General features: G+C 41.2%; 2 protein-coding genes across 5 annotated transcripts; one reads left to right on the top strand and one right to left on the bottom strand.

Moving 5' to 3' along the window:
- Window positions 1-2,892: 2,892 nt before the first annotated feature.
- si:ch1073-396h14.1 (disintegrin and metalloproteinase domain-containing protein 10) lies at window positions 2,893-15,787 on the top strand. Its single transcript, XM_027005440.2, is given in 16 exon segments — window positions 2,893-2,929; window positions 2,932-3,018; window positions 3,415-3,562; window positions 3,668-3,786; window positions 4,240-4,395; window positions 7,175-7,254; window positions 7,892-8,014; window positions 8,904-8,996; window positions 9,141-9,309; window positions 10,356-10,519; window positions 11,883-12,054; window positions 12,400-12,544; window positions 14,278-14,461; window positions 14,818-14,917; window positions 15,238-15,458; window positions 15,671-15,787. Coding segments are annotated over 16 exon segments (2,115 nt in total).
- A 1,098-nt stretch (window positions 15,788-16,885) lies between these two features.
- LOC113574524 (lipoprotein lipase) lies at window positions 16,886-22,786 on the bottom strand. Of its 4 annotated transcripts, none has more exons than XM_027005513.2 (11): window positions 22,493-22,786; window positions 21,704-21,900; window positions 21,437-21,616; window positions 20,785-20,896; window positions 20,469-20,702; window positions 19,824-20,066; window positions 19,591-19,711; window positions 19,220-19,441; window positions 18,780-18,869; window positions 18,410-18,502; window positions 16,886-18,319 (listed from the first exon to the last, which is right to left on the bottom strand). In XM_027005513.2, the coding sequence occupies exons 1-11, from the start codon at window positions 22,590-22,592 to the stop codon at window positions 18,301-18,303; spliced, it is 1,611 nt and encodes a 536-aa protein (XP_026861314.2). In that variant the 5' UTR covers window positions 22,593-22,786; the 3' UTR covers window positions 16,886-18,300. The 4 variants fall into 4 exon arrangements, with proteins under 4 accessions (XP_026861314.2, XP_026861315.2, XP_026861316.2 ...); XM_027005514.2 differs by having other exon boundaries at window positions 19,220-19,438; XM_027005515.2 differs by lacking the exon at window positions 18,780-18,869.
- Between the last annotated feature and the right edge of the window lie 1,206 nt (window positions 22,787-23,992).

Below are 23,992 nucleotides of genomic sequence, written 5' to 3'. Positions count from 1 at the left end.
CTAGATTCTTGTTTTTCACAAATTTATAAAGTCTAGTTTGTGCCAGTAATTGAGGGTTTTGGTTTTTTTTGTTTGTTTTTTTTTAAGATCTTCGTTCATGTGTAGCTAATTTGGCTTAAGTTGTGTAAACCTCATTAATTCAGATTTGGCTGTTTGCTCCAGTGCCTACATGTTCACATTCAGAATCAGTTTGGAAATGGACAGTTTCAGAAAGGTTTTGAAAATCTTGACTTATTCACTCACAACCAGTCTGCATGCCAAAGTTAGAACATAAGCCTTTGGCGATTTTAAAACATCCTGCCTTTTTTGTAACTTCTTAAATCAGTTCTGTCCTTAATACACAAACTGAACAGAGATGATTGCTTATCTTTTGATGTAAAATGAAAAATACTGTGACTTGGGTGAAGAGTGTAGCAATCTGACTGACACATTCGTGATGAGCATGAAAAAATGTCTCTCGAGAACTTGCAGTACCCTATAAAAAGCTGAGTAAGCATTTTAGAAGATTAGAAAAAAGTGTACAAAAAGGCATTCTGGTGCAAGAAGAGATTTCAGCTGTGAAAGAATTGTGACTTGGGGGCAGATGCCACTGGTGCATAGGTTTGGAGGTGGCTATGAGATACCAGGCCACTATATACAGAAAACCAAGCATTTTCACTGTTTCTAACACTGGTTTCCTCATTGGTTAATTCACAAGCCCTTTATGAGGTGCAAACTAGTATTGTAGAGCAGGGAAAACTTAAATGCAGGAGGGGGACTTCAGATCCAGAGTTGGCAAACACTGCCCTAAAGTAACCTCTGCTGAAGACTGGTGGGTGGGCCATTTTAATGATGTCAGATTTGTGGATCAGGCTATTCATTGCTGACCAATCACACCAAAGCAGCCTATTTTGAGGTGGAGCAAGGATCAGGTTTGCAGTCTTACAAGATCTAAGGAAAAAAAATTACACATGTATACATTGTTATGGCTGTGTGGTACAAGGTCAGTCTCTGCAACTAGTCTGGTGACTTTTGTTTGCATCCTACACATTCTTCAAAGCAATTGTATGACCATGTGGATTTCATGCATTTGGTTTTTGGTCATATTAAAACAGCAAACATGGACTGATGTCATTTCAGTAACATAGGCTGCTGGAACATATGCATATCTACCATGTCAACAGCAAAACAATTCCAAAAAAAGGTGTTTACTTTGGCTCATGTTCATGTGTGGAACAATGTCCACAGATGGAAGGCATTTGGAGTACATCCTAATCCCCTGGGAAACTATCTGTCACCTGCAGTCTGCGTCTTTCCTGCAGGAGAGCACAAGTCGAATGCATTGATGAATAAACATTGCAAAACCATGAAAAAAAGGGATCCATGTTGACTTTTGGATTAATAATTTTGCATGCACAACATATAGGGTACATATACATAGAAAGATGTATAGCTCAAGTTCAGATTCCTCTGTAATGAAATCTTGTCCCATGTATTCATAAATATTCTCTGGAGAGAAATTTGGTCGGCTGTGTTTAACTTTGAAGGCTCTATTGTCATTGTATGTGGTCGGTGTATTTGTTTATATGAAGACAAGAAAAAAAAGAAAAGAAAATAGCATGGAGCTCCACACAGCATCTCACAACACCTGGCAGACCCTGACACCTATATGTCCATGTGCTATTTGTAGCTTTTAGCCCCGATTTCCAAACAATCAGTCGCGTTGTTCTCCGGATAAACTAAGGCAGCTCCTTGTTCCCCCTTCTGTCTCCTACTGGATCCACAACTTCCTGCCCAACAGGATGTGGTGCTCTACAGAGTGCGTTCCAACCTTTGTTCTAGTCTCTCTGTACCATGGACTATATTTCTAACAGTGCCTCTGTTAAATGTATTACGTCTGTGGAGGACACTACTCTGTGCCGGACTGTCTCAAACTGATGAGTCCTCATAAGGCGTTTGGTGTGCTGGTGTGGAGTTGAACACACCAAGAACTGTGGGAATGCCCGTTGATTTCAGAAGAAAGCCCACCCCTCTGGAGCCACTGGGAATTCATCAGGGTGTGAATCAGGACAAGCACAGCTCTGCAGTTATGAAGAAGGCCAGCTGCGCCTTGGTTTCCTGTGACAGCTCACAAAATTTGGGCTTCGTGATGCACTACTGGTCCGGTCCTCCGGTGCCATCATAGACAGTTTTGTGATGTTCGCACAAAATCATCAGCTGCCGATTCTCCACCCTTTGAAGACTTTTACTCATCGAGGATGAGAATTGATGGCAGCCCATACACACCCCGGACACTTTGTCTCGCAGGAGTGAGAGTCCTAAAGACTGGGACCAACCCCAACCTCTGCCTCTGTCTCACATACGTCTGCTTTGAGTAGTTGTGCATGCACTTTATGACACATTGCAATGTACACAATCAAAATATACAGTCAAAGTCTTTCTGAACGAGGCCCCTCCCCCACTTCCCAGTCCTGTAGTGGATGCACACATGCAATTTAACTTACAGTATTCTGTATATGTAGACTGCTAATGTCTTAAGATGCACAAATGGTATAAATGTACCCCCTTATCTGATTTTAACTGCACCTCACTTTCACTGTACCACCTTTAAAAATAACTACCGATCCTATATTTGAGTATAATATAGTAAATGTTTTTTTTTTCTGAGTTCTGTTTTATTGCATATAATTTTAGATTTGCTCCAAGAGACATTTCTTGTATATCTGTTACTTGGTTATTAAAGATTCTGTATCTTATCACCCAGTTGATATTTAGATGTCTAGAAACCCACAAGGAGACCGTCCCTCCATATCATATAGCTCAGCAGCATGTCTGAATATGCCTCAGTAAGTGTGTGTGTGTGTGTGTGTGTGAACATATGTGTGTGTGTGTGGCTCAGGCTTGTGAAGATAGATGCATTCCTTTGCGTAGCATTCACAGGTAAGCCGCCAGTGAGACAAGAAGAGATGGGAGGCAAAGCTCTGAGCACTCTGATCTGTCTGCTCATCGTTTATCTGGTGTTAAAGGGATACTATACAGGTATGATGGCTCATCATGTGCTCAAAACTCAACCTGATTTTTATGGCTGCCAGGATTGGGAAGGGGGGTAGTTCTTAGCCTCTACTCACACTGGTACAGGTAGCAGTCAGCCTGTCTGAGCATGCCTTCCATGCCAGAGTTTGCATTTTGTCCTTTTGCTTTTGATGCGTGTTAATGCACAATCGTTTTAAATTCTGTTCTATCAGCTGTCATGCAATATGCTGGAGCACTCCAAGCTCACCATGTTTAAAAGCTGAATCGAATGTCAGAGTGCATTCTCAACTCAAAATTAATTCCATTTTTATTGACGGAGGGGGCAAAATATGTTTCTAATATACCACATATTATATGTACAATGATTTTGTGCAATGTTTTAATAATATTTTATTATTGTAGAGGATTTGAAGGCCATCCGACAGTTCATAAAGCACCACGAGACCCTCTCTTATCACAGAAACACAGTTCTACGGCAGCACGAGCGAGTGAGGCGGCACACTGAGCCCCAGACGCAAGTTGTGCAGTTGGACTTTGAAGCTTTTCAGAGGTACACCTCTCTGCGACCCCTGCAGACCAGCCTCCGGGCCATGCCGTCATGCGTCTGCTGAACAGTGTGTCATGAAAGGCTTTATAAGGTGCTTGTTTGTCACAGGGTTTTCCGTTTACGACTCAAGCAAGACTTCGGTGCATTTGCAGAGGATTTGAAGGTCTTCTTCGGCAATGAATCTTGGACAGGCGATCTCTCTCACATATATTCTGGTGTGCTGGAAGGTACAGCAAGCAATGATGTGGTGTCTTCACTGTACGAACATTTTCTTCCCTAAAGGAGCTAGGCTCAACAATTACATTCAGCTTGTTTGTTTGTTTGTTTTAACAATATACTGTATCATATTTGTTCAGAATGCTAATACAGTTTAGAAGGTCATAATCAAGCATTGCATGTCACTCATAGAACTCTCCTATTTCTTTGAATTAAACAGTTATTTCTTTGACACAGACACACTGACAAACCAAACTTATTATTATTATTATTATTATTATTATTGTTATTATTTAAATTTGCATAGTGCATTTCTCAGACTCAAGGGCACTTTACAGACAGATATCAGGTTGTTGTTTTTTTTATAACAAACACACACCGATGAGAAGCAGCAGCCAATTTGCGCACAGTGTACTCTCTGTCTAATATCCAATTTGAACAGACTGTTCTACTCTGGCCTTTAGATGAGAATGGGTCCTCATGTCAGGGTGCCATCCTTGACGGCCTGTTTGAAGGCTTCATCAAAACCTCCAACGGCACTTTCTATGTGGAGGCATCGCAAACTTACGGCACTGGGCACTTGGATCACCACTCCATAGTCTACCATGAAGATGATGTTGGTACGTGAGTACAGTATATTTGTTCACTCACAATCCTCGGGGCAGAGCTGATTAGTGTTTTAACATACCATCCACATGATTACTTTGAAATCTCATACATAACGCTAACTTAATAACCAGGACTACCGTAAGAAATTGGAGAGCAAAATTAATGACCATATAAGTCACAAACACACTGACATTTTTTTGGTTTTATTTAGGACACTCTGCGAAGTAGACTGGCCTTGTAGGATTTCACTGGTATTGTATGAAAGTGTGTGTTTGTTTGGATGGATTTCTGTAAGCATCTCTGTGTGTGTGTGCATTTGTCAGTTTGTCCTCCTTTTCTCCATTGTGCTGAACCTGGAGGAGGTACATTCTGGGGTCTGTGTACAGTAGTTGTATAGTCTAAGATGGTGCAGAGTATCTGTGCACCGTAGCCACTGATAGTCATGTGGCCATGAAGGTTACCCTAGCGCATTTCTCATACCCACAAAAACTATCGTATTTATTCGCGCTGAAGCTCCTCGCTGAGCATACATTGCTCTGTAAGTATGAAATGCCTTGAACCTTCTTAACTTTTACACAAAAACCTTTAGTGTATTAGCCTTCTGAGCCTGCTAACTTTCACCATTCTTTTTGTTATGTATATTGAATGAGGGTACTGAAAGCACATAACATGGCAATCAACTGGTGTCCTTAAACTACATTACCAGCTTGCTCGATTGTACACATCATTCAAAAGTGAGGGGTTTAAAAAAAAAAAAAAAAAAACTGAATAAAAGACCAAGCTGGGCTCCGTTACATCTGGAAGTAGCACAGCAAGCTGACCCAGGACAGGGTGCCCGGAATCGGTTAGGTTCTGCCTCTCAGAAAACACCCTAGCAGCACATTCACATCCCCAAAAGGACAGATTCAACCATTAAAAATATTTCTGCTGCCTTCTGGTTCCTGTCAGTTCCACATGTCCCAGGCTTAAACGCATCACGTTTTTGCAGCCTTTCTTTCACATCTTTGTTTTATTGTAACTCTGCTCCTTGTTTCTTACTCTAGATGCTCAGGTTAGCTCAGAAATGCAGACTGTCAACACAGAGATCTAAAACTCCACCGGCGCATTCTGCTGACTCATTAGAGATCATGGCACACTTTGTCTCCTTTCAGCATTCGCTTTGTTTCTCACGCGTCATTCTCCAGGCAAAAGAATCTCCTGGACATCACTGAAATGAAGTTGGCTTGATGTGAAGGTGAAGCATTTTTAAGGACAGTCTCTTCTAGCCAAAAAGTCCTGGATCTTTCATTTCTCCCGGATCATTTTTTCTAAGATTTCATGTAAATGAGATCATTTGACATTTGTTTTATGTCTCGCCGTGTTAGCTTTTTTTTTGGGACAGTATATTATTCAATACAAGAAAAAACTACAAAATTTTAGAGACTCTACTATCCACCACTGATATAGGGCAAACGTTGGGGTGTCCATTTCATTTTGTCAGTTTCCATTACTCTCTGTGTGTTCTGTTGTGCAGCCATTTCTTTTGAAACTTCAGTGGTTGTTTGCTTTGGTTTCCAGCATGCTTGACTGCTTGAAAGACAAGTGTTTGAAACAAAAAGCATTCACCTTTAAGAATGTGGAGATAATTTTGTGAATGGGTCAATGGCTGACATTATCCCTCCCTTTATGCTCCAGTCCACTGCTTTTGGTAAGCGAGCCACAGATCCAGGGTCAGCTTCCTCGGTCCAGTTTACTCAGGGCTCAGAACAGCTGAAGAGTACCACCCTTCAAAAACCCCATCAGGAATCACTTCAGGAGTATGGCAGGATTGCTGATGCATTATTACTGTGCACTGGAATGGTGTGGTCCAGTGAAATGGGCTCCACACAGGCAGCTGCAACGGGCACATCATGACATTTCTATTCAGACAGCTGTCATTAATTTTTAACCAGACCTCTGTAGAGGGAAGCCAGCTGACTGCTGTGTCACATTAAGAAGGCTCTCTTGCACCCAAACTTAGCATATACTGTGTAATAAGATTCTGAACATTTATAACCTTTTATTTTTGTTTAATAAAATGTGAAACTTTTTTTTTTAATTAAAATGACAAATCTGGCATCCTCTTAATTTAATTATCTGCCTAGCTCTGTGAGCCTTTTTTGCTCAGTTTAACAGTTCTGAATTAAAGCCTAAGGTGAGGTTCAGAAGGGCCTGTAATTACGGTCCTCCTGGCCAGGAGCAGGGCTTCCAGAGCAGGACCTCCAGAGCAGGACCTCCAGGAGCAAGACCTCCAGAGCAGCGTCTCCAGAGCAGGACCTCCAGAGCAGGATCAAGTCTCACTGCACAGTGCTGAAACACATCATAATCAGGCCAGAGGCATTGGCCAACGTCCCTCGGGGTCCCTGGTACTCAGTTGAGAAACTATTTCAGTTTTGTGAAATATTTAACCTTGGGAGTGAGCGAGTTCAAGGATGACACTTTAATATTCACTAATAGTGTCTTTTCTACTGATCTAATGAACTTGTCTGCAGAGTAGAGAGGGAATCAGGTCTAGACGCCTCGTCTATAACTTGTGGATAATCAGCCTCTTAATGTTCCGTCGCGCTTATCGACAACTTAACAAGATTTTAAATGGTTGCCACAATCAAAGTGAACAACCCAAAGGCACTGGCCTGATCTGCTGGTATATTTCTACATTTTTTTCTCTCTTCCCAATAAAAAGTTTATGACTGAGTTGGAGATTTCCTTGTGTTTTGTCTTCAAGTGGTCAGATTTTACTGGATGTGTACCTTCATCCATGTTTCTGTGCAGATGGCACTCTCTTGGGAGGCGGCCATGCTGGTTTCTGTGGTACAGATGCACTACAGAGCCTCATCCAAGGACTCAAACAGGTAAGACATGGTATCACCTCCACCTTCACTTACACACACACACACACACACACACACACACACACACACACACACACACACACACGTACACACAAACACACACACACACACACACGTACACACACACACACACACACACACACATCCCAGCTAAAACTATGTTATGTTTGTATTCCTCCAGTTCTTTCCTGGGTATATTCCTAGTCATAAATAATCAAAGTTGGTTTTAATTCTCTTTTAAAACGGAGCGGGGGGGGGGGGGGGTGTTGTTTGTTTTGCTGTCCTGTACTGAGTAATGATTCTAGCAGCAGCTGTTAAAAGCTGTTAAAATCCATAAAAGCTGGAATCTGTTATCTTTCTATCTACTAGGGCTATTGTTTCTGGGCTTGGCTCAGATTATGGCCATACTACAATCACTCACAATGGCTTCTGAACAATTGGAAACAACCTCATCAGATTACATATGATATTTTAAGCACATATTTATGGTAATACATCAATTCCAGGTTTTGGAGGGTCGTTTCTGAATATTGTCTAAACAGATGTGAACCCCTTCCTTGTTTTCTTTTAACCCCTCAGGCTCTAGAGGTTTCCCATGGAAAATGGGCAATCATGTCTGTACTCTTGTGACTCACAGGGAGGGCCGGCATCCAGGTCAAAGCGGACAGTTGACCAGTCCAAAACCAGCTGTCTTCTGCATTTGCATGTAGACCATTTGTTCTATGGGAGGTTTGGCAGCGTTGAGGCTGTCGTTGCCCAGGTGATCCCAAAAAACAATATGCAAATATTCTTTCAACTTACATGCAACCTTGAATGATTGATGCCAGAGTGGTTACCATAATACTGTTGTCAGTCATTACCCAATGTATCTGTTGTGATTTGTTTTACACTACTATGCAAAATCTTTCATCACGTTTGAGTATACAAAACTGCTCTGCTTTGCAGTTCGTAAGGGGTTAGGGCCCCTTGGAATAGTGGGAGGTGACAAACAGCCCCTTTGAGAAAACCTTGCCAAATTCCTAGCCTTGTCTTGTGACTCTGGAAAGGCACAGTGATTTTCAAACTATAATCAAATAGGATCCAAATATTCCATGGACCTCTGTTGTAAAGTGCATCAGGTCACTATTTGGGAACAGTTTTCATGTTTCATATCCTTTTCCATGTATTATTGTTATTTGGAGGTTATGTAAGCTTTTTGTTATTTTAATATCTGATTAAAGTTTATTCACTGATGCTCCATTCACTCTGTCTACACTCAAGGAGTAATCTATTTGTTTACCTTCATCACATGTCTGTTTTAGTTCTGATATTGTTCCATTACTTTGAACCTACTTTTAAGCGCTTTCACATAGCTTTTACTCTACATTTATTATGCTTCCAATATCTGTTTGTAGAATACTTTGGTCATTAGCTGGTTCAGGAACAAACTCATTAACACAACTATTACAAAATCTGCTCATAATATATGGAAATAAAAAAAATGTATAGCACATTGATACTGAATATCCAGTGAATTGTTTATAAAATTCTGTGAGTTTGTAACGGGTTGATTTTAAGAAGACTGGAGGTGGACACAAATGCATATTTACAGCATGAAATTCTAAAGAGAATTTGATAGATCTTTATTTGAGTTCTACCCCCTTTTTCAGGTTGCCTCTTACATGAAAGCAATAAATAACATTTATCACAAGGCTGACTTTGATGGAATTGACTTGATCAACTTCAAGGTGAAATCAATGAGTGTAAGATTGACCTTAATTTTCCTTATTCCACTCAAGTATAGTTTCACCAAAACTAACATATGAAGCTTTATTTATGTATTTATCACTGTAATACCTCATGAATAAACATGTTTGAAAGCTTCTCTTTTATCGTTCTCTTTCTAGATTGTCTTGGAGGAAGATCCGGGTGACCCACTGCAGGAAACTTACATTGGTCCGGAGAAGCTGCTGAGTCTCTTTTCAGAGATGAACTGGGGCAATTACTGCCTCTCTTACCTGCTGACCAACCGAGACTTCAGTGGGGTCCTCGGGCTGGCCTGGGAAGGAAAAGCAGGTGAGACAACCTGTGACAGAGACTGTCACTTAGGAAGGTTAAATGGGTGCTCTTTGGTCCGGTGGTCAGAGATCACATTTATCTCCTGTCAGACCTGGTTTTGAGTCCCAGGTAGGGTGGCTGCCTTCAGCCTTCGTTAAACATCCAGTGAACCTCTCTACACGCAAACCACTCAGAGCACAGCTTTACAGTTTAATGGTCATCTTCCTTATTAGGGGACTCAAAAAGAGCATTCAGAATGAAACTCCATATTACAGTGATAATGAGATAATGAGTTTGCACACTGCTGTCCATGGCTGTAAATAGTTTAATAATACATTTTTACTGAAGGGAAGTTTTTTTTTATTGGAAGGATGAGTTCATCACCCACATATACCATGCTTTTTACACTGCAGATCATTAGGCTGAGTATGAGTCTACTAACAGTTTCTATTACTCTCTGGGCATTCATTCTGTATGAACCCCCTTATCCATGGACCCTCTATGCCAGATACAGATGTTTCCTCACTAACCTGTCTCCAGATTAAATGAGGTTATGGGGATCTCTGGGATCAGTTACATAGCATATCCCGCCCCCCACAACCCCCTCCCCCTGGCCTTTTGGGAGGGATGACATCATTGCACAGTGGTGTGTGAAGAAACCCATCTGTTTGTGATCAGTGCCATATCACTGGCTAGCTTTACATATGCCTGGTATGCAGGCGAACTCATGGGAGGAGAGAAAACTGCTCTGCTGGTTGTCTTGCCCTCGCAATCATGGTAGGAACCCTCCCATCCTAGCAGATTCATTTCTTGGAGAGAGGACCCCAATCCTCTAATGGAGAATACACTTGGTTGGTTAAGAACATTGCTAAGAAGGTTGTGAATGCACCACAAAAAAATATTTTTGCCTTTGAAGTTCTCTCCTTAATTCTGGTCTGTACAATTCACATTATGCTCAATTTATCAAAATGTATCTGTGGAGGTAGTAATGGAAATTTTATTTGAGCAAGATTATTTAATTTGATCACTTTTACAGTATGCTCTGCTTCTCCTCTCCTCTCCAGATGACTGGGGAGGGATCTGTTCCAAACACATACAACTGAAGGATGGCCGTACCTCCAGCATGAACACTGGTCTGGTCACCCTGAAGAACTTCGGACGCTACCTGCCACCCAAATTCGTCCAGCTGACCTTGGCTCATGAGCTCGGCCACAGCCTGGGTGCTCCTGTGAGTCTATCACTTCCATCTGTTTTCTCTGTCAAACCACAAGATGAATAGATCTTTAGGGCTAGAGTAGGCAGAATTGTATGGGAAAGTGTTTGATGTTCTGTGAAGAAACTTGGGGTTTGAGAAAGGCCCTTTGTAAATAAAGCAAGTATTATACCTTTAGACCAGCAATTTGCCACAGCACAGCAGCTGTCTCCTACATCTGATTGAATTCATCAGCTAATTATCAAGCTAACTATCCAATGCTGACTATCCAATGCTAGCAATGCAATGCTGAATCAGAGCAGGGAAATGGGGAGTTCCTCAGGATTTAACCACCATGTTTGGTGCCTTTGTCATCTTCACTGACTTACTGCCCAGTGCGTGTCTAAATTTGTTGAAAATTTCAAGAAGCAAGACATGGCTAGTCCAGATCCCAGTCCACTCAGTCCAAAATGAGGCTTCTGTCTTGTGGCTTCAAAGGGTAACACAACTCTGCGGTGGTTGATCTTTGGCAGAATGAAAAGCTTTTTGCACTGCCTTGGAGATGCATTATAATGAATCTTATTATATTCAAGTCCTTGTATGAATTCTTATTTAGATACGTGTTAGGGCAATTAAAATGGTACTTTGATGCATAACTGGACATTTATCTTAGCCATTAATCTTCAATGAGTCTGACTGCATATCTTTGAAGCACCTTCACCTCTCTGTCTGAGTATGTCAAAACCTTTAGGAGAACAGAAACTGATAGTTTGATATGACTGAGACATTTCTAGGCTTAGCCTGCATAGACAAATCTTCAGACATAATTGGCCTAATGGAAGAAAAAAAAAAAAGGACAATCACATGCTCAGCAGCATGCATGACGTTAAAGGTACCTATCAACCAAACCCAGCATGCAAACTTCGTCCATTACTTCTGACTGCTCAGAATGGACAAAGAGTCATTTTCTCCCCACCACTGAATCCTGAAGCAAGGCCAGATGATGGAGAGTAATGGAAGCTGTTAGTTCATCTCAGCTTCACTCAACCCCCGCAAAAAAAGTCGGGTATACAATGCAAGTGGAATGCAGTGAGAACAGACCATTGTTGCACATTTTCATGTTCCATAATAATCCATCAATTCTTTCCTCATTCTTAAAGGCAACCCAAGAGACCAAAGAGATCAGAACACTTCATTAAACTTAGATGGCAGTTGCACAATTGTGTTTTTCATGAATGGAACTACCAGGTAGATTCTTGCTGCTACCCTGCCGGAACAACAATGTAGGAATCTGAGCATTCATACAGGTTGAGCTTCCGTGCACTTCCTGAGCTCTGTATGTCAGGTTCATCTTACACGCAGCTCTCAAACAGCTTGTGCTTTATGTTTACCGTGTCAGCATGATGAGGGCCTGGACTGTGGGAGCCTGGAGATCACTGGAGGGAAAGGACGATTCCTAATGTTCCCACAAGCCACTGATGTGGTCCAGGAGAACAGCGACATGTTCTCTCCCTGCAGCCTCCGGCATATGGGCCATCTGCTGAAGATCAAGAAGGACAAATGCTTCGTGGGTGAGACATCAAAACCATCTCGTGAGCAGAGAAAATGCACACTTCTAGACGTGGATGGCCATGGCACTGCATAGTGTTGTGCTGTCTCTGATCTAACTAATGTTGAGTCAACAAGGGCTTGGTAATTAGATGCTGAGTTGAACCTGGTGTGTTTTCGGGCAGGTGAGAATACAGGCCCTTAAAGTGCTCTGACTGGAATTTCCCATCTCTGTTCTACAACATTTGTCTTAACATGTCTTACTTTTACTTATCAGTCTCCATCTGAGAGCGACTCTTAATGAGCTCATCTATATAAAGCACTGTGTCGCTGAGTAGCTGCTATGTGAACGGTTTGTGTCTCATCAGTCAGTGATCAGCCCATCTGTGGAAACCGGATTTTGGAGAAGGGGGAGGAGTGTGATGTGGGCCACAATGAAAGCGATCCGTGCTGTTACAGTTCTAAGGCACCGATAGGCACTCAGTGTCATCTCAAGCCCAGCAAGCAGTGCAGGTCAGCCATGACGTCCAACAGCACCTTTCATTACCATAGGTTTCCACAGGCTACACTTAGCCTTCACCATTTTAGCATCCATGAAAGAAAACCTTATATATATATATATATATATATATATATATATATATATATATATATACTTATTTATATATATAGGGAATTTTATGACCAGAAGGTAACATAACAGATGTTGAGGGCACCTACAAGTACATTGGAGAGGCCACAAGGCCACAAGGAAAGCAGCTACAGACAAATACCTACAAAGAGGCAAGTCCTGAGAAGTCAGCTGAATGGGAAGAACAAGATCTAAACTGTCAACAACTACTGGTCATCAGATACCACGCTGGCATAATAAGATGACCAAAGGAGGAGATAAAAGCTACTGACATCAAGACAGGGAAACTCCTCACAATGCTCAGAGGGTTTTGTCCCAAATCCAGCACTCTACACATTATGTGGAAAGAGGGGGCTGAGGACTAGTGAGCATCAGAGCCAGTAGCCCCAAGTGATGAAGTGCTTAGTGAATACCTCAGACAGCAGAAACCCAAGGAAGATGGATATTAGGAGGAGCAGGAACCATCATGGAAGGAAAAATCTCTGTACGGTATGTGCCACTGGCAAATAGAGGAAGTGGCTGATATGGAAAAATCCTACCAATGGCTGGAAAAGTCAGGATTGAAACACAGCACATCTTTCAATCCAGCCTTTTCCAGCCATGGTAGGATTTTTCCATATCAGCCACTTCCTCTTCCACTTCAGCCGCTTCCTCCATGCTGGCGGCACTCATCATGGCAGTAAAGGAACAAGCACTGAATACAAGATCTGTAGAGGCTGGGATCTACCATACCAGGCAGGACCCCAGATGCAGGCTGTGCAAAGAAGCCCCTGAGACCAGCACATAACAGCAGGATACAAGTGCTAGCAGGTAGAGCATACATGTAATGCCATAACCAAGTAGCAGGCATAGTATATCTAAACATCTGTGCTGAATACTGGCTGGAAGGTCAAAGCGGAATAAATCCCCAATGGTGGTGGAGAATGACCAAGCTAATATCCTGTGGGGCTTCCAGATACAGACTGACAAAATAGTAATGGATAACCAACAGGACATAGTAGTGATGGACAAACAGCAGAAGAGGGCTGTAGTGATAGATGTAGCAATCCCAAACAATAGCAACATCAGGAACGAGGAACACGAAAAGCTCGAGGAATACCAAGGGCTGAAAGAAGAGTTAGAAAAGATGTGGTGAACAAAAGGTAAAAAGCTTAGAAAAGGTGAAGGTAACAGTGGTTCCCATGGAGTACTATGGGTTGTGACCCCCAAAACCAGGAGAGTGGTTCTAGAAAATCCCAAGAACAATGTCTGAGATCTCCATCCAGAAGTGTGCAGTCCTGGGAACTGATGCTTGAAGGAACGAGACCTCTCAAAGGAGGGTAAGCAGGAAATGCTTAGGTTTTCTTTCTTGGAGACAACTAAGCACTACTGTACGTCACTCTGAACAAGAACATCTGGTAAACGCCATAAATGTAAATGTAAGTGTATTTGTAAATTATTATATATATATATATATATATATATATATATATGATCATTTCCAATATAAAAATAGCTGTAACTATAGACCCAGTACTGGACAAACTCCTTTGTATCAATTTTACCTTGAACCTTGATCATACCTACAACATGCTTGTTTACAGTCTTGCAGTTAGCAATGACATCTGCTTCTCAGTCCCAGCCAGGGACTTTGCTGCAGTTCCACTTGCATCTTTAAGAACTCTGGACTCACCTGTGAGGAGGATTCCGAATGCCGCATGAAGAGTGTATGCACAGGGTTGTCTGCTGTCTGTCCAAAGCCTGCTGCAAAGCCAAACATGACAGTCTGCAGTCTGGGAACACGTGTCTGTCATAATGGGGTGCGCCAATGGTCATTCTAATAATAACCACCATGTTTGCAAGCATACAAGTGCATGTAATATACTTTATGTAATACATTATTAAATTGACAAGTTTCTGTTTTTATTAGAATGGAAAATCATGCCAGGATGTATAATAAAGAGTGCATGAAAAAATGGACCTCTAAGAGAATGTGATTCTTAAAGATGTGGGTCCTTAGGGCGTCATGTGGTGGTCATTTGGAGCAGATGGTGACTCATGGGAAAGATACTGTTAGCATTCCTAGAATGATTATGCATCGCTTTTATTCATTCAAAGTGCTAAATGTCCTTCAATGAGTTGAAGATGTGGTGTGTGTTTTGCCTGTCTGGAGCAGGATTGTGCTCGGTCCCTCTGTGTGACATATGGCCTGGAACAGTGCGACTGCCCAGGAGAGAACAGGAAGGAAAAGTGCCACATGTGCTGCCAGCATACAGGTAGACAAAGGCAACACTTGTTTACGGCTCCGAGCAAAACAAAACTGTTTATCGTAACACTATTTAGTCTGAAATGACTGTGTTACAAAACTGAACTGAATGAGTGGTATTTGCTTATACATTAGATTAAATTTAAATTAGCCTAGCACAGACATCCTCAACAGCATAGAAAGACACACCAAATCTTATTTATTTACTTAATACTCACTAAAAATATATTTTGTATTTTTGTATTCCATATATGTCTAATATAATTCATAAAAGCAGTTGGAGTAGCTAGTAATGTTTCTCATAGCTGATAGCCCATCTCTTGTGATTAGGCAACCCCAACACCTGTGCAAGCACCACTTCCTCCGTTCTGTCCACGTACTTTAAGGGAAAGCGGGTGGCACTGGTACCTGGAAGCCCCTGCTCTAAAAACCAGGGCTACTGTGACCACTTCCAAACCTGCCGACTGCTGGATGCCGACGGCCCCATAGCGAGGCTGAAAAACTCCTTCCTACACCTGAATGAGTTCATTGACCTGGCAGACTGGATGAAGGTTGGTTTGAACATTCTGGAACCATATATATAGGTTTGTTCATTTGCATGCCTCTAGTTCTGTAGTTTTGAAATAAGGTGGTTTGTGGTTGGCATGACAAAGTGGGTTGACCCTTAACATTTTTATTTATTTTTAAAAAAATATTTACCCTAAATGACCGTTCATCTTTATTAGGATTTGATAAGTTTGTGCTTTGTTTTGTTTTTTTACAGGCAAACTGGTGGCTGCTACTGCTGGCTATTCTCGCAGTCTCAGGAGTAATGGCTGCCACTGTATGCCTGTTTGGACACACACTGGAGAGTGATGGTACAAAAGCACCATCAGGTTAACCGAGAGCAAGGCCAGCACCTGCCGTTCATGCAACTGTGTTACTTCTGAGAACGCCGAGCTGGACGTTACAGCTCCGAAAGAAAGGAGGGGGCTTAAGCCGTGAGAGCTCCTCCCTAAAACAGACCTGTCCATATATATTTTCAAAAATGTCTTTACTCTTTAATCACCTGACCCCGTTTGTTTTCACCAGGCTACATGAACTATGTGACTAGTATGAAGTTCATCATTCATGCTGCTTTCACATACCTGCTATGTTCCCTCTGTAATGCACATTTATTGGAGCGCTGTGTACAAGAAGAGCTACAGGCCTACAGGGCTGCAGTTCTGCTGAGATTTGGTCAGTCACTCTCAACAAGTGTAGCCAACATTTTAGACTGTCTACACGAAAATTGCATTCCCGGGATTAAAAAAAAAAGTGGGCTTAAACTATGGCTTAAGCACATTTCTTAAAAGGCCAAGAAACATGCAGTATCGTGTTTTTAGGAAAATATCACTGCCATATTCATGTATATATTATAAGGTAACACCTTAATCTCAGATGAGAAATGTGTTTCATTTATCCAAAAGTAACTTTTTGAAATTACAGCAGCTCAATAAAAAGTGTTTACATTTTAAATTTGCTTTCTAAATTTGTCTGCCAAAATGTCATATCGCCCTTGTGAGGTTTATCATGACAACAAGAACCTAGTGCTAGTTATTTAACCTGTGGGCAGGACAGGATTCAGCCAATGCTTTGGGCAGCATGAGAAGCTGCTTTGCTTAGCAACCCTTTACACACGTTACAGTGCAAAAGACTCTCTTTTGTAATTTTATGCCACGGCCCAGTTCCACCCCAGCGGAAATATAAACAATTCCACAAAGTTCATATGCGTTGTCTGGTTATTTGTTATTTTTTCCTCTACAAACGTCTACAAATGTGAAATTATTGCTTTTTTTATACATCATATGTGAGAGTAACATACAATAGTGCTATATAAATGGAGTATTATATTAAATTGTTTGTTCCAATTAATCATATATCTTCAGTGAATGATTCCAGAATACATACACAGTACAATAGTTTTACTTATTTACATATATGTACATGAAAGTTAAGGTTTTTCACAATTTCACATGCTTTATTCATTACAAACATGCCCACATTTACATTGCAGAAAAATGTAATTAACAATCATTGACAATCATCTAAAGTGCAAAACATCATTTGTTCTTCAGCCTGGAACTAAAGCAGAGTGAGCACCCATCCTAAAGCACGCAGACAAGAGAGGTCAGCACCCAGTGCAGAGCCAATGTGACCCAGTCTGTTTGTGTCCAAGTTAACAGAGCTTTAAGTGAATAATTTAAATCAGCTAATTCTTTTTCTTTAATGTAGGGACTGAGTAACAAAGTTTAAGTGCTTCTGATGCTCAAAGTCCTCTCATCGGTCAATCAATTTGAAATTATTTACCTATTTTGCATAATGTTTAATGCTATTTATTTTGGGTTAAATAAATCTAATGGCATACTGATTTTTTTTTAAAGTGTTGCCCAAGTTAGTGTTAAGAAACCTCCACTCTACACACAGCACTGCAATATTACCTTTAGCCATGAATCAATAAGATAAAGAAAGAAAAAGAAGCCATGCAAAACTTATAAAAATATGCAAATCATCTTTGGGTTTATGATTGATCTACAGATACAGTGTATTCCAATTTAAAGTAAAACAATATATTTCCGTTATTATATTCAGGAATTCAGAAAGCCTCACTGAACTTGCGTATAAATCCTTTAAGCTACTTAAGTTCAGATTTTCTGTTTTTCATGTGTGAAAAAAAGAAATCTCGCACAAATGAACCAACATTGCCGAAGACTGGAGTGTGAGGTTTATTGATCAGGCATACTCCTGGAGATTTCCAGCCTTATAGAACCTTCCATCCCAAATCATCTATCATACTCTAACCTAGTGTGAATATTCATATTCCACTCATGTCATTATACTGGATTACAGTAAGATGGACTGGGTTTGTGGAGCTAAACTTTGTTCAGGACTTCAGGAGAAGGAGTTTTGAATCCACACCCTTGCAAAACACTTCTGGATATGCTAAATATTTCAGTAAATCATGCCCGTAGTGGTCAGATGATGAAAGGTTCTGTTAATACATTTCTGATCATGAGTGGGTTTGTCAAGTTTAAGGAGAAGCCTATTACCATCTCATGGTAAGGTACCCACTGACTCTCCAGCACAGAAGCTCGTACCTTTTAATCTATACATCAGCTACGGTTCCTGTATGTTACAGGATCATTGTCTTACAATGGCAGTGCTAGTAAAAAATAAAAATAAAAAAATTTCATAGTGATACAGAATTTGTACATATACAAACACTTATGCTATTGGAAATGTGAATTTTGAAAGAGAAAATAAATATACCAGTATAAATATCAGTATATATAATATATATAAGCAATATATTTCAGTATAAATTATTAAGTGCGTTGTCAGTTGAGTTTTCTCTATGTGCAGCTTGCCTTTTCATTAACCATTAAAGTTATGTCTGTAGAAGTACCAAACAACGACAAGAAGTTTTAGCAATAGAACATTTGGATGAATAAAATAATCTAAAAGCGTGTGTGAGGAACATTACCTCCTGCACGATTTTCCCCAGGCTGTGCATTTCACAAATGTCACTTCAGGAGACAAGCTTGCTTTTTTGGACTCTTTCAAACAAAACATCATCCTGACAAAAAACCAAAAACAAACAAGCGAATATTTTTAGCCAACACAATACAAAGATATGAGTTTCTCATGTTCAAAAACAAAACGATGCAGTATAGAACAGTACAGGCTGTAGTACTTCTACTTTAATGTTAGTGTGAATTGGCATGGCAGATTCAGAGAAGCCTCGCTGCAGGTTATGTGCAGTGCTGTTCTGTACAATTTCAAGGCTCTAATCTCATCACAAACACCTGAGAGTTTAAATATTTAAACAAGGTCCAAAGTCACGGAACGCTCACCTCCCCTGAGTCAGGTGATTGGGCCTGCCATGTACAGTGGGAGGGCTGTTTGTTTGTAACCACACCTGCACACACCTGCACCTCGTCTGTCTAAATGTATATAAACCCGTGGCAAAGAGGGCAGGGTGTTGGTTACTGTCGACATAACGTGTGAATGTTCATTGTATTAGTGTTCACCGTACATGTTTACTGTTAATCGTTTCTCGTTTGTATCAATCGTGAGTGATTCTTGTGAGTGCCGTTAGTGTTTCATGTTAAATGTAAATAAATGTTTGTCCCAGTCCGTGGAGTCTGTGCGTCCTGCCTCTCGCCCTGCGGCACTCGGGTCACCACATGTTACAAAAAGCTTCCAAACCATACCTCCTTTTGATTGTTAGCCAAGCAAAGAAATCCTCCTACTCAATTTGTTTTTGTGCAAATTTGAGTAAATGAATGCCTACTTTTTTTGTGTTTCCCCAGTCCGGATGCTAATTTTCTTGGCTTTAATTTCAGAGCAGCTAGAATCTCCATTCCACCAGGACCAAGCCGTACTGATCAGTGAAGAAACAGGGCGCCTACTGGAGTCTTCCATTCTCATCTTCATCATCTGAAGGTCACCAATATCCTCCTCTGTAACCAAGAGGAAGGAATGTGTCTTGTTGGGGGTAATTTTTCCCTTTCTGCTAAAAAAAAACAAAACAAAAAAAACACAGAGGCAACTAAGTGACAGGATTGTTGATTTCAGGAGATATATATCTAATGGATCTCCCAAGAGTGAATTTTCTATAAATGCTCGATATTGTCCAGATTGCCAAATATTACAGCTACTTACACATCAAGTTGGAAATTTGTCACGCTGCCATTTGTGCCGTAGAGCGAGACTGTGATAGTAGGTTCCGTTTCCGACTGGTTTGTCTGCACTTGGAATCGAATCTTTAGCTGATAGTGATGAACTGTGCAAACAAACGATCACAGACAAGCATGTCCCAAGTTTAATGCAACACACAAGAAGAAACCGCACCATGGCTAAACGACAGGCTTCACTGTTCGACCTGCAGTGCAGACCTCTAAATGGCATGGCAGCTCGGGTTTTGGTGAACATCTTGATGCTGCGAGCTCTGCGGATCCTCCTGGCGTCGTAGCCCACGGTGTTGCAGCGGTCCTTGCGGCACTTGAGGCACATCCCGCGGTTGAACATGTCGCTGCTTGCACACCTGTAGGCCTTGCTGGCTTCCTCTTCGTTCAGCAGAGAGTCAATGAATAAGTGGACGGACCTCTCGTGTTCACACCTGATGGCCTCGTTCATTGCTGATGGCAATGGGAGAACATGTATATTCATGACTCATACAAGAAGACACTAATGGACATTGTTTCTCCCAATCTGAGTAATGATTCTTTATTCCTAATTATACTTCCCTCATTACTGTTTTTATGTATCAATAGGGATAAATGAGACCTTTATTAATGAGGATTTATAGGGTATACATGGTATATATGGCATTAGTCAAAGTGATTGCATAGTATACAGATATCATTACATACACTATACACACCATCTGAAACAGTTACTTATCCATCAGGTCTTTACAAATACTATAGATAGTAGATTTTGTTACTCCAGTGTTACCCATCCAGTCATCATGCACCCCCCCCCTCAATCGGTCCAAGTTTCTTTTGCATTAACGCATTTTTTCCACACAGGATCCTCACCAAGTAATCCCAAATTAGCCACCTTCTTGAGGGCTCCTTGCAGATTACAGCCAGGCTGGAAGCTCCCTCCATTCGGGTAGATGTCCACATGGCCAACAGGCTGCTCAATCCCAATGCTGAGTCCCAGGGATCCCCGTGAAAAAGTGTGGAGGACATCCACAAAAACAGCGTCATCGGGAGAGAGTCGCTGGTGGGCATGGACCCCTTCAAAATCCGGTCCTGCTGGATCGAGACCTGCAGAGATCAATCACACTTACTGCACCTGTGTGGGATCGTGACCTTTCCCACTGACTAGCAAGCTGAGCAGAACATCTACCTGTTATCCTGCCGACCTTGTTATTGGCATAACTGCCTGCAAACCCAGCAACATGGGCGCCAAGATTGTAGCCAATCAGATGAAGCTTGTCCAGGGGAATGTTGGTCATCTCCTTTAGTCATAGACATTGCCATAAAAAAAATCATTTTAAGTATGAACTCTGCAATGATTAAATCATTCAAACTCTGAATTTCCACCCTTCTGACTTTTCACTGGTGAAATGAGCACCCTGCTTCAGCTAGGAGAGGTCGGTACCTGAAGCAGTTGTAAAACCTTAAAACCTTTAAATCCTTAATTTTAAGATTGCCATCCCACACCTAAACATTTTCACACATTTTGTCCAAAAAGACTTGCTGGAATTAAAACAATACTTAGAAAAGAAGAAATAAATACACCTCTTATGGTTTCGTGTGGTTGGTTATTGCAGTTTGCCTAGTTGGCACTTACACAAGCACTAGCTTGCTAAAATCCCTTATGAAGCTTATGAATCCTTTCAAAAACTCAGTGTGATATGTATTATTGAATATTACTGAATTTATTCTTCAAACAGCACAAGAACATCTGTTACATGAATACAAATAATGTTCACATTCAGGGCCTTGTGATGCAATGCCTGTTTAGAAAGTTTGTGCTGGGCTTTACTGATACAAACCTCTATCCAGTCTATGAAGTGTGCAACCTCTTGCCCCACTTTCTGTGTGCTCTGAGCAGCCAAAGCATAGTGATTCTGGGCTGTGTTCAGCCAGTCTACCACTATTACATTGGCATCTTTCTCTCGGCTATACAGTGCTGCTACCAGCTTGGCAACCCAGCTCTCAAACAGCCCACTCACCTAACAAAGGGAAAATTATAATCAGTTCTGTGCTGCTATATATAGAGAGAGTTTATTTAATTTATTTAAAGTAAAACGCGAATTTACCGTCCAGCCATGTATCACCAGAAATGTTTTGGCAGTAGTGTTGAAACTGCACTTGCCCAAGGACTCTTCTTTGCCAGGCACAATATAACACATGTCATCGTCTGGCAAAGCTGGTTTTCTCAGTGAAAACTTAGCATGGACGCCGCGGACTTTGACCCTCTGGGGAGACAGGTTCTTTAAAGGCTCCAAGAAATTAACTGTGAAATGAGTTTTAAAAATTAATGAAAGACATTTGAATGAAACTATAAAACACAGTACAATGCTGAAATTTATCCAATTTGTCATTTTGAAAACAGCGATTATTTGCGGAGACAGGGCAGAACAAGACATTGCAGTTACAATTATTGAGCAGCCACTAATAGTCTAGTTTTCATCTGACTGTTGGAAGTATGCCATCAGGTCGCTGTGAGAATTTTTTTGTCCTGCGTCTCAAGTCTGACATAACGTCATTACCAACTTTGCAATTGTATAAAATTCGCATCACATTTGCCTTATTTAGAAATTGCCCTCTCAGAAGCTGCACTGATCTGAATCAGCTCGAATAAACGGAGTTCTGTTAGTTTAGTTCAGTGGGTATACAGGCTCAGCGACTAGAATTAAATTAATTAATTATTAAAGATCTGTCGGATTAAACTTGTTTGCATGTTATGCGTCTCTGCAAATAATATGTTGCATACAGTTACAGGCTTGAGTTTTGCAATTCATGATTCAACCGTACTGATACAAAAAAAAAAAAAAAGGTTTTTCCCACATACATAACGATCGACACTTTCATTCATCTAAACTTACCATGAAACGTATCGGAAAGCTCTTCCTCCACTGATGTGACGCAAATGACGGTGAAGCCTGATATGAGTAAGAAGAGGTAATTGATTGGCCAAATTTTCATGTCTTATTTCTAGGAATCTTGTATTTATTTATGATTTCTTCAAACGCAGGCTGGGAGTTGCCTAAAAGTTGGAATTAAAGGACCGTGTTTGAGAATCCCCGATACGATTCGATGACGGCTTACGCAGACAGCGCGGAGTTGCGTTCCTACAGGACACCACGCGGAGCAGATCGAATGAGCCAGTGTCACGGCGGGTGGGGCACGCCCTCACGCGTTAGTAAAGTGGGGGGTTTTATGCCGATCTGAAGTCAGATTTGCCCGCTTTGTCTGAATTTTTAGGATTAGGATCTGTATGGGCGGAGTTGGTCTTGCGTCTGTGTAAAAGGTGAAATATGTAAGTTTTATAAGTCAGAGAAGGTACAGAATTTGTTATAGTAGTTAAAGCCTGATGCTGATTTTTTTAGGTTAGTTATGGTCTCAGTGATATATTACTACATAATTTCTTTTACATCATTCTGTTTTCAGTCATAACAAGTTAGACAGGTGTCTGGGATATATTCCTTTAGTCGTGTAGCTACACACATATCAACACCCCCACACACCCACAAACGTCAAACTCTGATCAGTTATTTGCAAATGCAGAACTGTAGAGCCAGCCAGACAAATCTTCTACGTAGTGATCTCCCCGCATATGATCACAGAGTTTAGAACGATTCATTAATTTATTCATCAGTTTATTAATTAAACATAGATCTGTCTTGCTCGAGTGTTTGTTTTCTCCATAGCCCTACTCGTCGGATTTGTTTTTAGTAAACATCATAATGTGATTAAATAACCTCTCAAGAGGTTCAGGCTGCTTTTCGAAGAATAACTTGGAAAGAACTCGCTGGTGTAAGGGGTCCTCGTGTGAACCTGTGACGTCATTAGTACTGGTGAGCTGGCAGTCTATCTTGCCGAAGCAATAACGTGCCGCAAGAAGAGTGATTAATCACACGCTCCACGTGGAAAGGGTAGAACACCCTCTTGACCCGTCTGTGCTTCCCTGCTGTTATCTGGCTTGAGTGAGACCCAGTGCAACTTGAAGTGGTGTTACTGACCTCAGGGTTTGAAATCTGGAACTTGAAAGTTTTACAGTTAATGGAACTGAAGCAGAACTGATGTTGTTGTTTTTTTCTTTGACACCCTCCATGTCTCTATTGCCATGTGTCCGCAAGAGCCAATCCTTGGGTACTACACAGGGAGGAGTCAGGGAAATGGTCTCCAAGGTGGAAGTCTATACACCATGCAGAATTTCCACTTGATGAAGCAAAGCATTTCCATTCCCAGAGTGAGTTTCCTCTTTTCCTTGAAAAGCAACACCGAGTTTGAAAAACAGGTTCTAGGTAAGTTACATGTGAGTCCCATTGTGTTCCCAGTGAGCACAGTTGACTCTTTTGATTGGACGAGATGTTGTGAGGTGA

The sequence above is a fragment of the Electrophorus electricus genome, chromosome 26 (genome assembly GCF_013358815.1).
Source record: "Electrophorus electricus isolate fEleEle1 chromosome 26, fEleEle1.pri, whole genome shotgun sequence".
Lineage (NCBI taxonomy): Eukaryota > Metazoa > Chordata > Actinopteri > Gymnotiformes > Gymnotidae > Electrophorus > Electrophorus electricus.
This window is presented reverse-complemented; position numbering and strand designations above follow the sequence as displayed.

Coding starts and splice junctions, on each gene's coding strand:
- LOC113574524 (XM_027005513.2), bottom strand. CDS start 22,592: ATGAAAATTTGGCCAATCAATTACCTCTTCTTACTCATATCAGGCTTC. Junction 19,442..19,590: donor ACAAATTTCCAACTTGATGT/GTAAGTAGCTGT, acceptor GTTTTTTTTTAG/CAGAAAGGGAAAAATTACCC. Junction 18,870..19,219: donor ACTGGGGAAACACAAAAAAA/GTAGGCATTCAT, acceptor ATATACATTTAG/ACAGACGAGGTGCAGGTGTG.